We start from the raw sequence: 19307 nt of genomic DNA on the forward strand, positions 1-19307 counted from the left end.
GTTGAAGGGATCTGTGCACTTCCCTCTCAGGTGGGTATTTGCTTTGTGCTGTTGCCATTTGCCTGTAAGTTGATTTTTAATTTTTTTTTTTCTGTTCAAGGGTGCTTTTGGTTATCTCTAGTGCACTGAAGGAATTTATTTTCCCAGGAGGGCACTTCCACAGAGCTGCTGGGCAGGAGGGGCTGAGATTTGATTTGTCTGAGGTGTCCCAGCCCAGCCAGGCCCCTCTGGAGGCTGCTCCTGGCTCTTCATTCAGCCTCTCACCTCTCTGGGTTTTAGTTAAAAACAAACTGTTCCAGCCCCACTTTCCTGCATCCCCACAGCTTTGGTGACTCCACACTCCCCCCTGCACTCAGTGGCACAGGATGTTCTCCCTGCTCATCTCTCACTGCTTGTACCTGAGATTTCCCTGCACTGAAGCCCAAAAATGTTTCCTTAGGAAATCAAACAGCTCCAGCCATTCATCTGCACTGCTGAGTGTCACCAAGGGCAGCTCTTTTTGGCTTTTTTGTGATTGTTCTCATCTTAATGTCCCACTGCCACTAATTCAAAATGGAACCTAGGAAATAGAACCACCTTAATCTTCTTTCTGGCCATTAAAAACTCTCCAGTCAATAGCTGGCAGAGCAAAGGAGGGTTTTGTGAGAATGGCTGGGGTGTATTTGCTTTAAATAAGTGTTTAAAAAGGTTAATTATTCACCTGTGATGGGTTTTTACTCTTAAGAATCAATAATCTGATTTGTGGGGGGAAAACTCAAAGTGAGCTGAGTGCCTCTATTCCAAAATGTGTGTTTTATTTAACAATATTTTAATTAATAAGATTACATGAATCTTCAGGAACTTTCCAAAGCTACAATTTCAAGTGTAGAGCAGATGGTCTGTGTTCAAGAGCAATTAAAACTAAATTTACTGACTCCTGAGCTGGGGATGACTTAACACATCCTCCTTACTCAGCATGCACATCATGTGCTGCAAGAAAATACCAACATGTTGAGGTGACAATCCAGCTCAGCTCTGGGTAGCAAATCAAACCCAACATTTGTGGAACAGAATGAAAACTGTTTTATCCTGCTTTAGAGCTTCTCAGATTTCAGAGAAATGGAATTTCTGTGGGGGGCTCTGAGGTGTGTGTAGCTCTACATGAGTTATAGAAAATGATATAATATTTTTTTATTTAATTTTTTTTATTTTATATAAAATTTTGGTTTCGAATTTTTATTTTTTTATAAAATTTTATAAAGAGCATGCCTGAACCTTGGGGGGTTGAGGGGTGTCTGGGTTTGAAGGACAGGTGTCTGCTAAGAAAGGCAGGAGCTTCTCTTTGAAATGGAAAATGTAAACCCTCTTCCTCCAAATTATTATCATTTTGAGATTAAGGGGCTCTCAGACAAAGATATGGGAATAGGAATAACAGTTCTTTACCAGGAAAATTAAAATAGCAATGCAGTATTACACAGAACAATCCCAACCCTGCCAGAGTCAGAATCCAAGCTGACACCCGTCAGTCAGTCAGGGTGTTGGCACAGTCCCATTCAATGGTGGCTGCATCCTCCTGCAGTGGCAGATGTGGTTCAGCTGGAGCAGTGCTCCTGGAGAAGGTGCAGTTTCCTCTGAAGCTCCAGGGATGATGTGGAAAGGTCTGGCTTTCCTCTGGAATCCAGTGGAAAAGACTGCTTTGGTGTCCAAAATGTCAGTTTTTATCTGGGTAGGAAAGGCTTGGCTCCTGCCCTGGCTGGAGCATCTCCCAATGGGATGATGGAATTTTATCAGTCATGCCCTGGGACTCACTGGCCATTAACAGGAGATACCTCCTGGAAATAAGGATCCCTGCCCCACCTGGTTTACCGGTTGCCCCATTAACAGGAGATATCTCCCACAGAAATAATGAACAGCTGGCCCATTAATAGGAGATATCTCCCCTGGAGATAAGGATTACTGCCCATCTGGTTTTTAACAGATGACCCATTAACAGGACATATCTCCCCTGGAGATAAATAACAATGCCCCACCTGGTTTAACACCTGCCCATTAACAGGAGATATCTCTCATGGAGATAAAGTTCACTGCCCGCCTGGTTTAACAGCTGTGATAGAATCCACACTTTCAATCACTTCCTTTATCGCAAGCTAAGCCGTCCTAGGGGCTGAAACGTGCTGTGGGTTGTGTTTGGCAGGTTGGAACAGGACATCAAGAAGCTAAAGGCCGACCTGCAGGCCAGCAGGCAGGTGGAGCAGGAGCTGCGCAGCCAGGTGAGCTCGCTGAGCTCGGCCGAGCGCGGCACGCGCGCCGAGATGGGCCAGCTGCGCCAGGAGAACGAGCTGCTGCAGACCAAGTAGGTGCCATCTCTTCTGTTGGTGTTCATAAATATTCAGTTCTGCAGCTTTAAAACTAGTTATAGAAGTGAAAAGAGAGAGAAGAGGTGCAGAGTTTGTTATCACAAACTGCACTTGCTTCACACAGCAGACAGCAAAAAAAAACTCTCCTGTGCTTTTGGTTAGTTTTTCTGGCTAGCTGAAGCAAAAAGTTCCCTGGACTATAGTTTTTTATTTTTTCTTAAAATTATTTGAACCTTCTCCAAACTGAAAACCCAGAAGAGCACCAGGAGCTCACACCCATTTAAAACTGGCCTAGGCCACAGCATTTCCCAGCACCAAAAGAACTAAAACCAAACTAACTAAGCCAGGCTGCAACCCACAAAAAAAACTCTTCTGAATTTGTCAGCTCTTCAGAGCAGTGAGAAGTTTTACTATTTAGTATTGTTCATTTTTGTGCTAAGAAGCACTTTGCCTGTTAGATAAACAGGTTTTTTTCCACAATATTTTCTCCAAACCAGTTAAAAAAGAAACCTAAATTTGCTTAAATTTGTTTCCTAGAGACACCCTATTCAAAATTTCCTCCCAAATTTGCCCTAAACCAAGACAGTGATCAAAAAATGTGATCATCAAGAAATGATCACAGACAGTGATCAGAAATCAAAATCACAGGTGTGTAGTGAAATAAAGTGTGTGCTTTCACATGGTAAAGGGTTTTAAATTTGAGGTTTTTATAGTATAGTAATAAGTATGGGACAAAATTAAAAAATTGTAGTTGTGTCTTTTTCAGTGTTCATCTTCCTTTTTCTTCATGTTTTCAGGTGGGAGTTTCTGGTTGGTCAGTGTCACACTGAGGGTCATGGGAATTTAGTTATTGAGTTAAAAGGATAAATAATAAAAATGTTAATTTTCTCTTGAACTGTTTGGCTTTAAAAGACTGGATCTGGCTCCATTTTCCTCACTTGTAGCAGGTATCTAGAAGTGCTGCTGAACTTTCTGTACTTTAGATAAGATTTGATAAACAACCAAGCCCCAACATGAGAAAATCCATTTCCATCATGTGTTCATGAGCTCTGAGTGAAGGCAGAAGAGACTGAGACAAACCATAATTAAGTGGTGCCAAACTCTGACTGCTGTTAGTAAATAATCCTAAAAATGGGAGGTAAATCCAGCCAGGGCTTGGTTTTGATCAAAGCCTGATGTGGGTTTGGGAGCAGAACCCTGCGCTCACTCCTGTCCCTGTCCCCCTGCAGATTGCACAACACTGTACAGATGAAACAAAAAGACAAACAAATGATCAGCCAGCTGGAGAAGAAGCTAAAGGCAGAGCAGGAGGCACGAACCTTTGTAGAAAAACAATTAATGGAAGAAAAGAAAAGGAAGAAATTGGAAGAAGCAACTGCTGCACGAGCTGTGGCCTTCGCTGCTGCCACGAGGTGCTGTGGCCTCGGGGAGCCTTTGGGGCAGGAGGGAGGGGCCTGTGCTGGATCTTTTCTTTCAAAAATCTTTTATTTTAAAAGAGTCTTGTATTTTTAAAAAAAATCCAGCTTTATTTTCTCTGAGAGGTTGATTTGTGTTAAAACAAGGGAGATGTCCTCCCCTGAAGCTGAGCCTCAGTGCCTGCAGGACATTTACACATGTAGAGGATGAGTGAGCTCTGAATTCCCTGCTGTGCTCTCACAGATGTCGTGTCCTGCTCAGAGCAGCAGCTCCTTTCACCTGGGGGCTGGGAATTAGGGATTTGTGCAGTGCCATTGGCCAAAATGCTGAGATTTCTGCTCAGGGCTTGCTGTAGTCCCACAGTTTAACACTTTAACCTGCAGAGCTCCAAATGTCTGAACAGAATTATTATTTTTCATTATTATGAACAGAATTATTCTGCTTTTCTGCTCTCCCCATTTCACCAAATCCCAAATCTCCCAATTCTTGATGTGTAGCGCTGAGCAACTTTCTGCTTTGCTGCCACGAGTGGAATCATTTTGCTGAGAAGACCAAAGCTGGTTTCTTCTCTTCCTGCTGCAGTTTTTCTGTATTTGAGTTTGTCCTGTTGCAAAGGCTGGGGAGTGGCAGCCTGGCTGAGCTCTGTGTGTCCCTGCAGGGGGGAGTGCACCGAGACCCTGCGGAGCCGCATCCGGGAGCTGGAGACAGAGTGCAAGAAGCTGACAATCGACATCAAACTGAAGGAGGATCAGATCAGGGAGCTGGAAATGAAAGTTCAGGTAATGCCACAGCACCAGGGCTCAGGGCAGTGTCCCAGGGAGGGCTCCCAGCCCTCCCAGATCCCTGCATCTGCAGGGGTGCAGTGCCCAGGGTGGGGCATGAGGAGGGGCCAGAGGCTCCATCCAAACCATTGCAGGATCCAGGGAGGGTATCCAACCATTCCATGGTCCAGGAGCTCCATCCAAACCATTCCATGGCCAAAGGGGGCTCCATCCAAACCATTCCATGGTCCCAGGGGGCTCCATCCAAACCATTCCATGGTCCAGGAGCTCCATCCAAACCATTCCATGGTCCAGGAGCTCCATCCAAACCATTCCATGGTCCAGGAGCTCCATCCAAACCATTCCATGGTCCAGGAGCTCCATCCAAACCATTCCATGGTCCAGGAGCTCCATCCAAACCATTCCATGGCCAAAGGGGGCTCCATCCAAACCATTCCATGGTCCAGGAGCTCCATCCAAACCATTCCATGGTCCCAGGGGGCTCCATCCAAACCATTCCATGGCCAAAGGGGGCTCCATCCAAACCATTCCATGGTCCAGGAGCTCCATCCAAACCATTCCATGGTCCCAGGGGGCTCCATCCAAACCATTCCATGGCCAAAGGGGGCTCCATCCAAACCATTCCATGGTCCAGGAGCTCCATCCAAACCATTCCATGGCCAAAGGAGGCTCCATCCAAACCATTCCATGGCCAAAGGAGGCTCCATCCAAACCATTCCATGGTCCCAGGAGGCTCCATCCAAACCATTCCATGGCCAAAGGGGGCTCCATCCAAACCATTCCATGGCCAAAGGAGGCTCCATCCAAACCATTCCATGGCCAAAGGATGCTCCATCCAAACCATTCCATGGCCAAAGGGGGCTCCATCCAAACCATTCCATGGTCCAGGAGCTCCATCCAAATCATTCCATGGTCCCAGGGGGCTCCATCCAAACCATTCCATGGTCCAGGAGCTCCACCCAAACCATTCCATGGCCAAAGGGGGCTCCATCCAAACCATTCCATGGCCAAAGGGGGCTCCATCCAAACCATTCCATGGTCCAGGAGCTCCATCCAAACCATTCCATGGTCCCAGGGGGCTCCATCCAAACCATTCCATGGCCAAAGGGGGCTCCATCCAAACCATTCCATGGTCCAGGAGCTCCATCCAAACCATTCCATGGTCCAGGAGCTCCATCCAAACCATTCCATGGTCCAGGAGCTCCATCCAAACCATTCCATGGTCCAGAGGCTCCATCCAAACCATTCCATGGCCAAAGGGGGCTCCATCCAAACCATTCCATGGCCAAAGGAGGCTCCATCCAAACCATTCCATGGTCCAGTAGCTCCATCCAAACCATTCCATGGCCAAAGGAGGCTCCATCCAAACCATTCCAAGGTCCACAGGCTCCATCCAAACCATTGCAGGATCCCAGGAGGCTCCACCCAAACCATTCCATGGTCCAGGAGCTCCATCCAAACCATTCCATGGTCCAGAAGCTCCATCCAAACCATTCCATGGTCCCAGGAGCCCAGAAGCTCCATCCAAACTCTGTTGGCTCAAAGGGGATTTTCCCCCAGTCCCAGTGCTCTGTGCAGCCTGAGGCTGGAATCCCCTCCACAGCATTTTCCTCCTCATGCAGGGATCCTGAGGCCAAGCTCATTAGAACAAATCCTAAATTTCACTCAAGGTTGCTGATTCAGAGCACTCTGGAGCACTGACCAGGCTATTTTTTTTATTTAATTTTTTGTGAAAGTGCCTGATTATTACAAATACTTCCTGTGGACATGCAGCAAACAGGGCTGGGTTTGTTGGAGCTCCAGTGTGCCCTTTTCCTGTGCTAAAGATGTGCTCAGACTGAAAATCTGCATGGAAATGGATTTTCATGCCCTTCAAACCCCACCTGCTGCTGCTCTGGACTCATTTCCCATCACAGGTGCAGCCCTGGATTTACCAAACCCTTGACAACAAGTCTGGTTTATCCATGGAGTGCTTCAGCATGGCTTGCAGATAATTAAACCCAGCTCTAATTAATTTTAGGAGCATCTTCAAACTCCTAGAGAAGCTTTTTGTTGCAGGCATTAATATTTCCCTTTGCACTGCTGTCCCTCCATTTGAATATAAAATATTTTTGTGTATTTTTCCCCCCAGCTACATCCAGGATAATTAATTGCTCCCTGTTTTTTCTCTTTCTTTAATTTCTGGCATTGTGAGATAAAAATAATCGTTTTAATCAGCCACTTAGATTGGATTTTAGGATTTTCCATCCTGTTCTAAAGCACTGAAAGGGGCTGCCCAGTGATTCCACATCCCTGGAAGTGCCCAAAAACCTGCATGTGGCACTTGGGGATGGGCTTGAATTGGATATTTTGCTCTCCAGGGCCTTTTCCAACATGAAATGTGAGATTTGTGTAAATGGAAGTGGCTCCCACCCCTCCAGCCTCCTGGGGGTGCTCTGGAGCTACTGCAGAGGGATTTGGGGGTTTTTGGGTGGAGGCCCAGAGCAAGTGGTGCTGCAATTACAGCTTTAATCACTTGCAGGGCAATTACTGGGGTGACACCTTAATTAAGCAGCATTTTAATGAATGCCAGGCCCAGTGAGGGGAAGGGGAGAGACTCTGGGTCTGTGTGCTGTGTTCAGCCCCCAGGATGACATTCTGTGCCCTACAGGCTGAGACTTTTTGTCCCCAGATGACATTTTTTGTCCCTAGGATGGCATCTTTGCCCATAAGAATGACATTTTTTGTCCCCAAGATGGCACTTTCTCCCCTAGGCTCACATTTTTTACTCCCAGGCTCATATTTCTCTCCCCCAGATGACATTTTTTACCCCCAGGATGACATTATTTTATCCCCAGATGACATTTTTTACCCCCAGGATGGCATTTTTGCTTCCAGGCTGACACTTTTCCCCCCAGGCTGACATTTTTCCCCCCCAGATGACATTTTTTCTCTCCCAGGCTCACATTTTTTACCCCCAGGTTCATATTTTTCTCCCCCAGCCTCATATTTTTCTCCCATTTTTTCCTCCAGGCTGACATTTTTACCCCCAGATGACATTTTTTGCCCCCAGGCACACGTTTCTCACATTTTTTACCCCCAGGCTCACATATTTTGCCCTGGGCTGATATTTTTCCCCCCTAGGCTCAAATTTCCCACCTCCAGGCACACATTTCTCACATTTTTTCTTCCCCAGACTCACATTTCTGCTCACATTTTCCCCCCAGACTCACAATTCTCACATTTTTCCCCCCCAAGCTCACATTTTTGCTCACATTTCCCCCCCAAGCTCACAATTCTCACATTTTTTACCCCCAGACTCACATTTTTCCCCCTAGGCTCACATTTCTCACATTTCTCCTCCCCCCCAAACTCACATTTTTGCTCACATTTTCCCCCAGGCTCACATTTCTCACATTTTTTACCCCCAAACTCACATTTTTGCTCACATTTTCCCCCCCAGACTTACATTTTGCCCCCCAGACTCAGATTTTTGCTCACATTTCCCCCCCCAGACTCACATTTCTCACATTTCCCTCCAGACTCACATTTGTCACATTTTCCCCCCAGACTCACTTTTTTTACCCCCAAGCACACATTTCTGCTCACATTTTCCCCCCAGACTCACATTTCTCACATTTTTCCCCCCCAAACTCACATTTTTTGCCCACATTTCCCCCCTAGACTCACATTTTTCCCCCCAAGCTCACATTTTTCCCCCCAGACTGACATTTTTCCCCCCAGGCTCACATTTTTGCTCACATTTCCCCCCAGACTCACATTTCTGCTCACATTTTTCCCCCCAGACTCACATTTTTCCCCCCAGACTCACATTTTTACCCCCAGACTCACATTTCTGCTCACATTTCCCCCCAGACTCACATTTTTCCCCCCAGACTCACATTTTTGCTCACATTTCCCCCCAGACTTATTTCTCACATTTCCCCCCCCCAAGACTCAGATTTCTGCTCACATTTCTCCCCAGACTCACATTTTTTACCCCCAGACTCACATTTCTCACATCCCCCTTTCCCTGCAGGAGCTGAGGAAGTACAAGGAGAATGAGAAGGACACTGAGGTGTTGATGTCTGCCCTCTCAGCCATGCAGGACAAGACCCAGCACCTGGAGAACAGCCTGAGTGCAGAGACCAGGATCAAGCTGGACCTGTTCTCTGCCCTGGGAGATGCCAAAAGGCAGCTGGAGATTGCCCAAGGTACCCAGGGCTGACAAATGACAAACAAAAATCTCAATATTCAAAATCCAGATTGTTTTATTTTATATAGACAGGGCAAAGCAGCACTGGGGGATGTGAGGGGTCTCAGCTAACTTGGTTTGCAGCTCCTTTTTATAGCCTGGTTGCCTTGTAGGAATCAGTAATTATTCTTTTGTTGCCATAGTTCTGCCAGGTGAGCAGTGGTGGTCAGAGAAACTTCCATGGGACAGCTCTGCAGACAGTGGGTCAGGTCTCAGAAAAATCCATCAGGTCTGGGTAGATAAAGAACACAAGTCTGGTCTTAGCAGCTGATCACACAAAGGCAGGAAATGGGATTTTGTGAAATTTTTCAGGCCATGGAAAACCTTGTTTTACAAACTGGTATCAAATGCAATTTATTTAGAAAACACAATATTCATAAGGGGATTTAAACAGAATGGTTTTAATCATATATTTCCCTTTATCTAGGTCCATGTTTTTATCTAAGTATTCTGGTTTATACAATCTAATCTATGATTAACACAAATCTTTTATCAATTATTAATATCAAACATTAATAATATTTGTATTATTATTTATAATTTTAACATGACCAAATACTTGGTGCTTTGTGAGGAGTTTGGAGAAGGAGAATGGAAAAAGGCAGAAAAAATTAGATTAAATAGAAATAATCTCTGGGGGTGGTGCAGCTGTGAATACAAATAATGCAGAAATACAATGAGGGTGTTGAGTTTGGGTCTGTGATAATTCTGGATAATTAAACACAGATAATTGACCACAAATCAGGGGATGATTTCAGGAATATCAAGTTATGATTTCAGTATATCAGGATATGATTTCAGGATATCAGGATACAATTTCAGAGCTGTGAGGGATGATTTCAGGATATGATATCAGGATATCAGGATATGATATCAGGACATGATTTCAGGATATCAGGACACAGTTTCAGAGCTGTCAGGGATGATTTCAGGATATCAGGATGTGATTTCAGGATATGATATCAGGACATGATTTCAGGCTCTCAGGACACAGTGTCAGAGCTGTCAGGGGTGATTTCAGGATATGATTTCAGGATATCAGGACATGATTTCAGGACATGATTTCAGGATATCAGGACATGATTTCAGGCTCTCAGGACACAGTGTCAGAGCTGTCAGGGGTGATTTCAGGACATGATTTCAGGATATCAGGATATGATATCAGGACATGATTTCAGGATATCAGGACACAGTTTCAGGATATCAGGACATGATTTCAGGACATGATTTCAGGCTATCAGGATACAATTTCAGAGCTGTCAGGACATGATTTCAGGCTGTCAGGACACAGGGGCAGCCCAGCAGGCTCTGGGGGAGCCCCAGCAGGCTGTGAGGGATCCCCTGCAGGCTCGCAGGCTCTGAGGCTCTCAGGCTCTGGGGATCCCCTGCAGGCTCTCAGGCTCTGGGGATCCCCAGCAGGCTCTCAGGCTCTGGGGATCCCCAGCAGGCTCTCAGGCTCTCAGGCAGCCCTGCAGGCTCTGAGGCTCTCAGGCTCTGAGGCTCTCAGGCTCTGGGGATCCCCTGCAGGCTCTGAGGGAGCCCCTGCAGGCTCTCAGGCTCTCAGGCTCTGGGGATCCCCTGCAGGCTCTGGGGCAGCCCTGCAGGCTCTCAGGCTCTGGGGGATCCCCTGCAGGCTCTCAGGCTCTGGGGATCCCCTGCAGGCTCTCAGGCTCTGGGGATCCCCTGCAGGCTCTCAGGCTCTGGGGGATCCCCTGCAGGCTCTCAGGCTCTGGGGATCCCCTGCAGGCTCTCAGGCTCTGGGGGATCCCCTGCAGGCTCTCAGGCTCTGGGGGATCCCCTGCAGGCTCTCAGGCTCTCAGGCTCTGGGGATCCCCTGCAGGCTCTCAGGCTCTCAGGCTCTCAGGCTGCGCTTTGCTGTTTGCAGGGCAGATCCTGCAGAAGGAGCAGGAGATCAAGGAGCTGAAGCAGAAGATCGCCGAGGTGATGGCGGTGATGCCCAGCATCTCCTACACCGCGGCCACCAGCACGCTCAGCGCCGTGGCCCCGCACTACTCGTCCAAGTTCGTGGAGCCCGGCCCCTCGGGGCTGGACCCCAACGCCTCCGTCTACCAGCCCCTGAAGAAATGAAACCCTGCCGGGCTCTCCGTGCCCCCGGGGCTCTCTTGCAGTCAAGATGAAACAATTCTTTTGTGTGGGAACTGTGTTTGTTGTCATTTCCAGCAGGAGGAAAGAGCATTGAACTAGAACTGCCCATTTGTTTTTTGGTTTTTTTTTTGTTTGTTTGTTTTTTTGTTTTTTTTTTCTTGTAAATTTTTAGAAAACCTCACAGAACTTTGAGATTTGTTTTCCTTGGCCAACGCATTAAAAAACAATTCTTGGTTTTCAAGTAGCCAATTTTGCCTTTTTATGTACTCTTGCATGGTTTCCTCTTGAAAAAAAAACAAAAATACAAAAAAACCACAGGGCTTTGCTTGGTTTTGAACCCTTTCTCCTCAGTTTTTTATTTAATGGTCAAATTGGATTTGCAGATTCACCCAGTGAGGAAAACCCAGTGAAAGGGTAAAACAATCCAACAAAGCTTTGATTTATAAATGTATTAAATACAAACACGTGGATGTTGCAGAAGATAATTTGATTTTTTTTTCCCCCCTTAAAAGGACCAAACAAATTCCAGGGGTGTTGTTTAAGGGAAGGAATAAAGAATAGCTGATGATGTGCTGGTGGTTGTTGTGTGAAATATTTCTATTTCTATCCCCATTGGTGTTTTTGAGTCATTGAGAATTGCTAAAGAGTCTTGTTCACAGTGCCTTGGGAAAAAAAGAAAAAAAAAAAAAAGAAAAAAAAATACATTTCAAGAGGAAACTTGATGGTTTAAAGTATTTTTTCCCCCTTTTCTCACTGTCATCCAGCTTCTGTATCCAAGCTCATCCAGAGCTGCTCCAGCTGCTGATGGGAATTTGGGGGTTCAGGCTCCATCCTCTGGTTCTTTTTGGTCCAAATAAAAGCTCAGAGTTGTTCTGGACTGGCTGGTTCTGCCCTGGGAGCTGCAGGAGAGCCAGGCTGCAGCTGCCCAATAAATCTGATTTTTATTTTATTCTCATTTTACACTCTCATCTCCCCTCCTGCCTCCATGGTTTCCAGCCCCCCTGCCAAAGGAGTTTGGGGTTTTTTGGGTTAAGGGGTTTTCAAGGAAAGTCACAAATTGCACAGAGTTAAAAAAGGGGGGGTTGTACAAAAAAAAAGGGGATTTATACCCACAAAAAAAAGTGTTTATACCCAGAAAAAGGGGGATTTATACCCACAAAAAAAAAGTGTTTACACCCAAAAAAATGGGTATTTATGCCCACAAAAAGGGGGATTTATACTCACAAAAAGGGGGGTTTGGACCTACAAAAATGTGTGTTTACACTCACAAAAAGGGAAGTTTGTACCCACAAAAAAGTGTGTTTGTACCCACAAAAATGTGCATTTATAGCCACAAAAAGGGGTATTTATATCCTCAAAAAGTGAGGGTTTATACCCAGAAAAATCTGTATTTATATTCACAGAAAGGGGTGTTTACACTCACAAAAAGGGGGGTTTATACTTACAAAAATCTGTATTTATACCCACAAAAATGTGTATTTACACCACAAAAAGGGGTTTTTGCACTGGTAACTTCTGCAGTGGTTCAGAGTTTGGAATTTGAGGTGAGCCAGGAAAAAATCCAGCCCCAGCTTCAGGATTTTGCAAAAAAAATCAGTGAAAATTCTGAAAAGAAAATAATTTTATTTTTTTTAAAATTATGCTGTTAATTGGTTTGTTGCCTCATGGAACAACAACAAAAAAGGAGCAGGACACTCAAATCAACAGAAAAAAATGATTTTGTATTTTGGAGCAAAAATGTAAATTTTTTTTCTTCTTTTTTTTTTTTTTTTTTTTTTTTTCCCTTCAATTTTTTTGCAATTTTTTTCTTTTTTTTTTTTTTGCCTTTTTAACTGCCCTGATATAGAAGCACAAAGGAAATTTTGGTTTCTTATTCCAGGTAAGTTTTTCCTTTTGGGAAAACCCTCTTGGCTTTGGCTCCTGTCATTTTTTTTGGCTGCATTTGACCACCAGGTAAAATCCTTCAGGAAATTCCAAACTGCCACTGCCAGGACTTCCCTGAGGAAATATCATTATTATTATTTTATTATTATTATAGTTTTATTGGTTTTATTATTCTAATTCCCACTTTTCCCCCCCTTTTTTCCCCCATTTTTTTTCCTTTTTCTTCCTTTTAAATTCAATTTTGGAAATTCTTTGCCTGCCCCCACTTTGCCTTCAGCACTTTGGAAAAACTGGCTCCAAGAGAACCCAAAATAAAAAATAAAAAATTCCTTTTTTTTTCTTCATCCTGCCATTCCCATTCCCAGGAGCTGCTCCAAACATTTCATTTTCCAGGACATCTGGATGTGACAGATGGATTTTCTGCACTCCAAACCCAAAATTCTCCTTTCAATAACATGAAATGGGAGTTGGAGAGAAAATTAAAGGGGAATTATTTCATGTCCTGTCCCCAGCAGCCACGAGAGGGCTCAGGGTTCCTTGGATGAGCTTTCCCAGCTCCACAGGCTGGAAAAAATTATTTTTTTTTTCCTAAATATGACATTTGAATGTTACTTTTTACTCTTGTTGTTGTGTGGAGAAAAAGGAAATTTATAGAGCTCAGAAATTCTTGGATTTGTGCTCACAGCAGCCAAACTTCAGAAACAACAACAACAAAAATTTCAATTACACCAATTTTCTATCAAATCCTCTGATACCTCCTGCTCTAGAATTATTTCTGATATCAGATCAAACATTTCCTCCTGTATTTTTTTTTCCCAGCATCGACATTTCCCAGTCACATAAAGCAGAATTATTGATTATCCCCTTTGGGATTTCTGTGTTTCAGTGCCCTGACCCTGCTGAGGGGGGAGAATTTTGGGGTGACCCCCCCAGCCCAGGCAGATTTTGGGGTCCCACCCCCAGCCCAGCCTGAGACAGGATCAGCCCCCCCTGCTCCCCTCGGCACCTCTGGGATGGGACAATTCCTGACCCCCAACCCCGGGCGGGGCTGATTTGGGGCTGGAATTCCTGAAATTCCCGAAATCCCTGAAATTCCTGGAATTCCTGAAATCCCTGAAATTCCTGCAATCCCTGAAATCCCTGAAATTCATTAAATCCCTGAAAATCCTGCAATCCCTCAAACTCCTAAAATTCCTGAAAATCCTGAAATCCCTGAAATCCCTGAAACTCCTGAAAATCCTGAAATCCCTGAAAATCCCTGAAATCCCTGAAACTCCTGAAAATCCTGCAATCCCTGAAATCCCTGAAATTCATTAAATCCCTGAAAATCCTGAGATCCCTGAAATTCCTGCAATCCCTGAAATCCCTGAAAATCCTGAAATTCCTGCAATCCCTGAAAATCCTGAAATCCCTGAAATCCCTGAAAATCCCTGAAATTCCTGAAACTCCTGAAAAACTCCTGCAATCCCTGAAAATCCCTGAAAATCCTGAAATCCCTGCAATCCCTGAAATTCCTGAAATCCTTGAAATTCCTGCAATCCCTGAAATTCCTGCTGGGATTTCTCCCTCTGGATTAACCCCCTGAGCTGTTTCAGCCACTCCTGCCTGGCAGAAGGATTTGGGATTCCCTTGGCTTTGGGATTTTTTTTTTAATTCCTCCTCTCCCATTCCAGAAAAATTCCCTTTTCCTCTCCTGTCCCTTGGCTCTGAGCTCCGAGAGGAGCTGGGGGTTCATAAAAACTTTAATGATGAAAACTTGAATTATGGAAAAGGGCAGCAAACTGGGAGAGGGCAGCTGAGGGCAATTAATTAATGAATTAATTAATGAATTAATTATTCCCTTCTCGGGGATCCTCCCGGAGAGCCTGGAGGAGCAGCTGAAACAGAAATCCAGAGGGAGAAATCCCAGCAGGAATTGCAGGAATTCCAGGGATTCCAGGGATTCCAGGAGTTTCAGGGATTTCAGGAATTCCAGGGATTGCAGGAGTTTCAGGGATTTCAGGGATTTCGGGAATTTCAGGATTTTCAGGGATTCCAGGGATTTAATGAATTTCAGGATTTTCAGGGATTGCAGGAGTTTCAGGGATTGCAGGGATTTCAAGGATTTCAGGATTTTCAAGGATTTCAGGATTTTCAGGGATTTCAGGGATTGCAAGGCTTGCAGGATTTTTCAGGGATTTCAGGAGTTTTAGGGATTTCAGGGATTCCAGGAGTTTAAGGGATTGCAGGAATTTCAGGGATTTCGGGAATTTCAGGAATTCCAGCCCCAAATCAGCCCCGCCCGGGGTTGGGGGTCAGGAATTGTCCCATCCCAGAGGTGCCGAGGGGAGCAGGGGGGGCTGATCCTGTCCCAGGCTGGGCTGGGGGGAGGAGAAACCCCAAAATCTGCCTGGGCTGGGGGTGGGACCCCAAAATCTGCCTGGGCTGGGGGTGGGACCCCAAAAACTGCCTGTGCCTGCCCAGGGATGATCCTCCCCCAGCAGGGAATGATAGAATAAATTAAAAAATAAAATATAAATATAAATATAAATATAAATATAAATATAAATATAAATATAAATATAAATATAAATATAAATATAAATATAAATATAAATATAAATATATATAAATAATATAAATATAAATAAATATAAATATAAATATAAATATAAATATAAAATTAATATAAATAATGATACAAACCCAACCTTGAGGAGCCCCTGCAGAGCCTCAGGGAAGGGAGGGGTCCCTGATTCACGTTGTTCAAGGAGCTGATGTTGAACCCCAGGAATTGAAATAAAACCTTTGGAGTCTCCAGGAAAGGATTGCAGGCCCTGCCTGGGTGTTGGGATCAGGGGATGGGGCTGGAAAGGGGATCAGGAGACTCTGGCAGGACTGGAGTGGTTTGGGTTTAATAATTTGAGATTTTTTTGGCTCATGTATTAGTTTAACACAGTGGGACTAATGTTGGTTAAATGTATTTATTAGAATGATCTCCTTATTTTCCAGGTAAGAATTAGGAGGAGAGCAAAGCAGGCTTAAACTTTAAAGGGTCTAAAAAAACCTTAGTTAATAGAATTAAAGAATAATAATAATAATAATAATAAATTTGAATACATTTTTAAAATACTTCTCTCTTTTTTATCCTCTATTTTTCTTTTTATTGACAATGTATGGGGGGTGAGGGACCAGAACCACAATAATCCCAACCTGAAAAAAAAACTTTTGGTTTTTTTTCCTTTTTTTGGTCTTTGCACGTGCCCTGGGGGAAGCTGTGCCAGCAGGGCCCACGTGCAGGGGAGGTTTTTATTAATTATTGTGGAGCAGCTCCAAAAAACAAAGCAGGTTGCCATGGAAACAGCAGCAGTGACAATGTCACCTCAGTTTGGGGATGCTCACAACAATCCCATTGCTGTTTATTGAAACACTGGGGGGCTGGGACAAAATTTGGGGTCCCCTAATTCCAAATTTGTGTGATGCAGGTGGAGCCAACCTGGGGGAGTCGAGGATGCAAAAAATTCTCCAAAGGTTGGGGCTGGAAATCAAAGCCTGGGGAAGAACAGAGGATTGGAAGTGAGAAAATGGAAAACAGAATTGGAAGTGAGAAAATGGAAAACACAGAATTTAAACTGAGAAAATTGAACAGAGAATTTGAACTGAGAAAATTGAACACAGGATTGAAACTGAAAAAAATTGAACACAGATTTTGAACTGAGAAAATGGAAAACACAGATTTTGAACTGAGAAAATTGAACAGAGAATTTGAATTGAGACAATTGAACACAGGATTTGAACTGAGAAAACTGAAAACAGGATTTAAACTGAGAAATTTGAACAGAGAATTTCAACTGAGAAAATGGAAAACACAGATTTTGAACTGAGAAAATTGAACACAGAATTTGAACTGGGAAAATTGAACACAGGATTTGAATTGAGAAAATTGAACAGAGAATTTTAACTGAGAAAATTGAACACAGGATTGAAACTGAGAAAATTGAACACAGAATTTGAACTGAGAAAATGGAAAACACAGAATTTGAACTGAAAAAATTGAACAGAGAATTTGAATTGAGACAATTGAACACAGGATTTGAACTGAGAAAACTGAACACAGATTTTGAACTGAGAAAATGGAAAACAGAATTGGAACTGAGAAAATGGAAAACACAGAATTTGAACTGAAAAAATTGAACACAGGATTTGAATTGAGAAAATTGAACACAGAATTTGAACTGATAAAATTTGAACACAGAATTTACACTGAGAAAATTGAACACAGAATTTTAACTGAGAAAATGGAACAGAGAATTTGAACTGAAAAAATTGAACACAGGATTTGAACTGAGAAAATTGAAAACACAGAATTTGAACCAAGGCCTTGGGGAAAGCTCCCAAGTTTAGGTGCTAAAAACAAGAATGTAGATTTAAAACTTAAAGCAGATCCATGTTAAGTTAAAAAAATAAAAGTTTAGTTATGAAGTTTGAGATATAGAAAGAATAAAGTCAGTATAAGGGTGAGAGAATAAATCTGTGTGTTAGAGCAGGATTGGCTGAGAAAAGTCACACTGTAATTAAATTTTCTTAGTATTGGATTAGAAACATAAATATCCATAAATATTAATAAAAAAGGGATGTAAATTCTCTTTAAAATAACAAAAATGCTCCTCACTAAATACCAAACACCCAGCTGTTAAACCTGACTTTATCATCTTTCTCTCCTGTTATCCTTTATCAAACTTTTACATTTTACCAATAAAATTAAACCTCATTTTTCACACCTGGGTGCTGGGATGTCCCAGGCACAGAAAAGCCTGGGCTCACCCCGAGCTGGGTAAGGAGATTATCAGCATTAACCAGGGAGATGTTTACAATTATTATTAGCTCCAAAATCTGCCCATCTGCTGCTCCTGGCTGGGTTTATTCCACAATATCCAATTTCATCTGGGGGGACACCAGAATGTGCCCCTGGGGATGCAGGGCTGGGGGGGAAAGGCCCAAAAATCAGTTTGGAGGGAGAGAAATCACAGCAGAAATGCAGAATAAAACAGGGGAGAGGGCAGAGCAGCACTGCTGGGTTTAAAAAATAAAAAAAAATAATTTAAAAAGTTTTTTTAAGAATTAATTTTTCCATAATTCAGATGTCATGGCTCTCACACAGGTCAGGAGAGGATGAGGAAGGTGCCAGCAGCTCCTCCAGGGGCTGAGATGAAAATGAAATTTTTTCCAAAGGAAATGCACAAAACCAAGAGATGGGGAGTGCAGGTTCTTCCCAGAAAAAACTCCTCCCAGCACTTTAATTTTAATATTTCCCTCCCCAGGGCCGTGCCCTGCCCCAGGATGGGTCTGGCTGTGTTTAAATAAATCCTGATTTGTGCAGGGCTTTGGTTTTTGGAATCCCAGTGAAAATTCCAGCACTGGGATTTCTCCCCCCTGGTTTTCAGGGTGCATTGAACCTGTGGCTGCTGCAGTTACTTCCTCTCCCAGCTGAGATTTCACCCTGCTGTATTTTTATCCTGGCTGTGTTATGTAACAAGATGTGCTGGTGTCAATCTGAGCCCAGCACTGTCAGTAGAACTAATCCAGTTTAACAGGAGCTGAGGGTTGAATTCCTCGTGATAAAAAGCAGAATTAACCCAAATAATGACTGAACTCCTGGGACGTTCATCCCAGCAGAGTTTGCACCTCGTGTTTAACTCCCTGCAAGGAGAATCCACAGGAGGAACCCACAGCCCTTCCTCGAGGCTGAGCAGCTTCTTTTGCTGAATGAAAAATTCCCAAATTCCCCAAAAACAACGTTTCATCAAATTCCCAGAAAACCCCACAACATTTCCTGGGCAGTTCAGGGCTGTGAAACTCAGAATTTCCTGGGCTCATCTGGCAAAGAGCTCTGAGGAGCCAGGGCAGGAATTTGGGAGGAACAGAGACCCCCTGGCACCCCCAGCCAGGCTGTTCCAGCTGTTCCAGCTGTTCCAGCTGTGCCAGGCTGTGCCAGCTGTGCCAGGCTGGCACCGAGGGTGTTTCTCCCATCCACAATTCCCTGTCAGGGTAAAACCCGACTGCTCCTTGGGCTGGGGGTTGGATTTTGCAGAATTCCAGCCCATCCCAGTAAGATTCCAGCCCATCCCAGTAGAATTCCAGCCCATCCCAGCAGAATTCTGCCCATCCCGGCAGGAAAGGACCCCAGTGATGTTGGAGCTTTTGGGATTCCGCACTTTTGGGATCCCCACGCAACTTTTGGGGATTCTGCTCAGCTTTAGGGACCCCGAGAAACTTTGGGGACCCCGCACAGTTTTTGGGACCCTGCACAGCTTTAGGGTCCCTGTGACGTTTTTGGGACCTCGCACGGTTTTGGGAACCTCGCGGAGCTTTCGGGACCGCGCACAGTTTTGGGACCCCTGTTGAGCTTTTGGGTCCCTGCACAACTTTAAGAACCCCGCACAACTTTTGGGTCCCCGTGAAGTTTTTGGGACCCCGCACAACTTTTGGGACCCCGCAGAACTGAGCGCCCCGCCCCGCGCGGTGGGCGTGTCCCGGCAGGGCGTGTCCGTGACGTCACCGCGCCCCGCC

The 19307-nt window shown here is 44.4% G+C and overlaps 1 protein-coding gene across 2 annotated transcripts in view; it reads left to right on the forward strand.

The window, feature by feature from the left end:
- MACO1 (macoilin 1) overlaps positions 1–11444 on the forward strand; it is a 28750-nt gene extending 17306 nt beyond the window's left edge. For both annotated transcript variants that reach the window (XM_056509308.1, XM_056509309.1), the window contains exons 7-11: positions 2174–2332; positions 3566–3748; positions 4411–4531; positions 8553–8727; positions 10654–11444. In XM_056509308.1, coding sequence (XP_056365283.1) covers positions 2174–2332; positions 3566–3748; positions 4411–4531; positions 8553–8727; positions 10654–10856 — 841 coding nt within the window. In that variant the 3' untranslated portion in view covers positions 10857–11444. The remainder of the gene's footprint in view (positions 1–2173; positions 2333–3565; positions 3749–4410; positions 4532–8552; positions 8728–10653) is intronic.
- The last annotated feature ends 7863 nt before the right edge of the window (positions 11445–19307 follow it).

Source organism: Oenanthe melanoleuca, chromosome 23, assembly GCF_029582105.1.
Source record: "Oenanthe melanoleuca isolate GR-GAL-2019-014 chromosome 23, OMel1.0, whole genome shotgun sequence".
NCBI lineage: Eukaryota > Metazoa > Chordata > Aves > Passeriformes > Muscicapidae > Oenanthe > Oenanthe melanoleuca.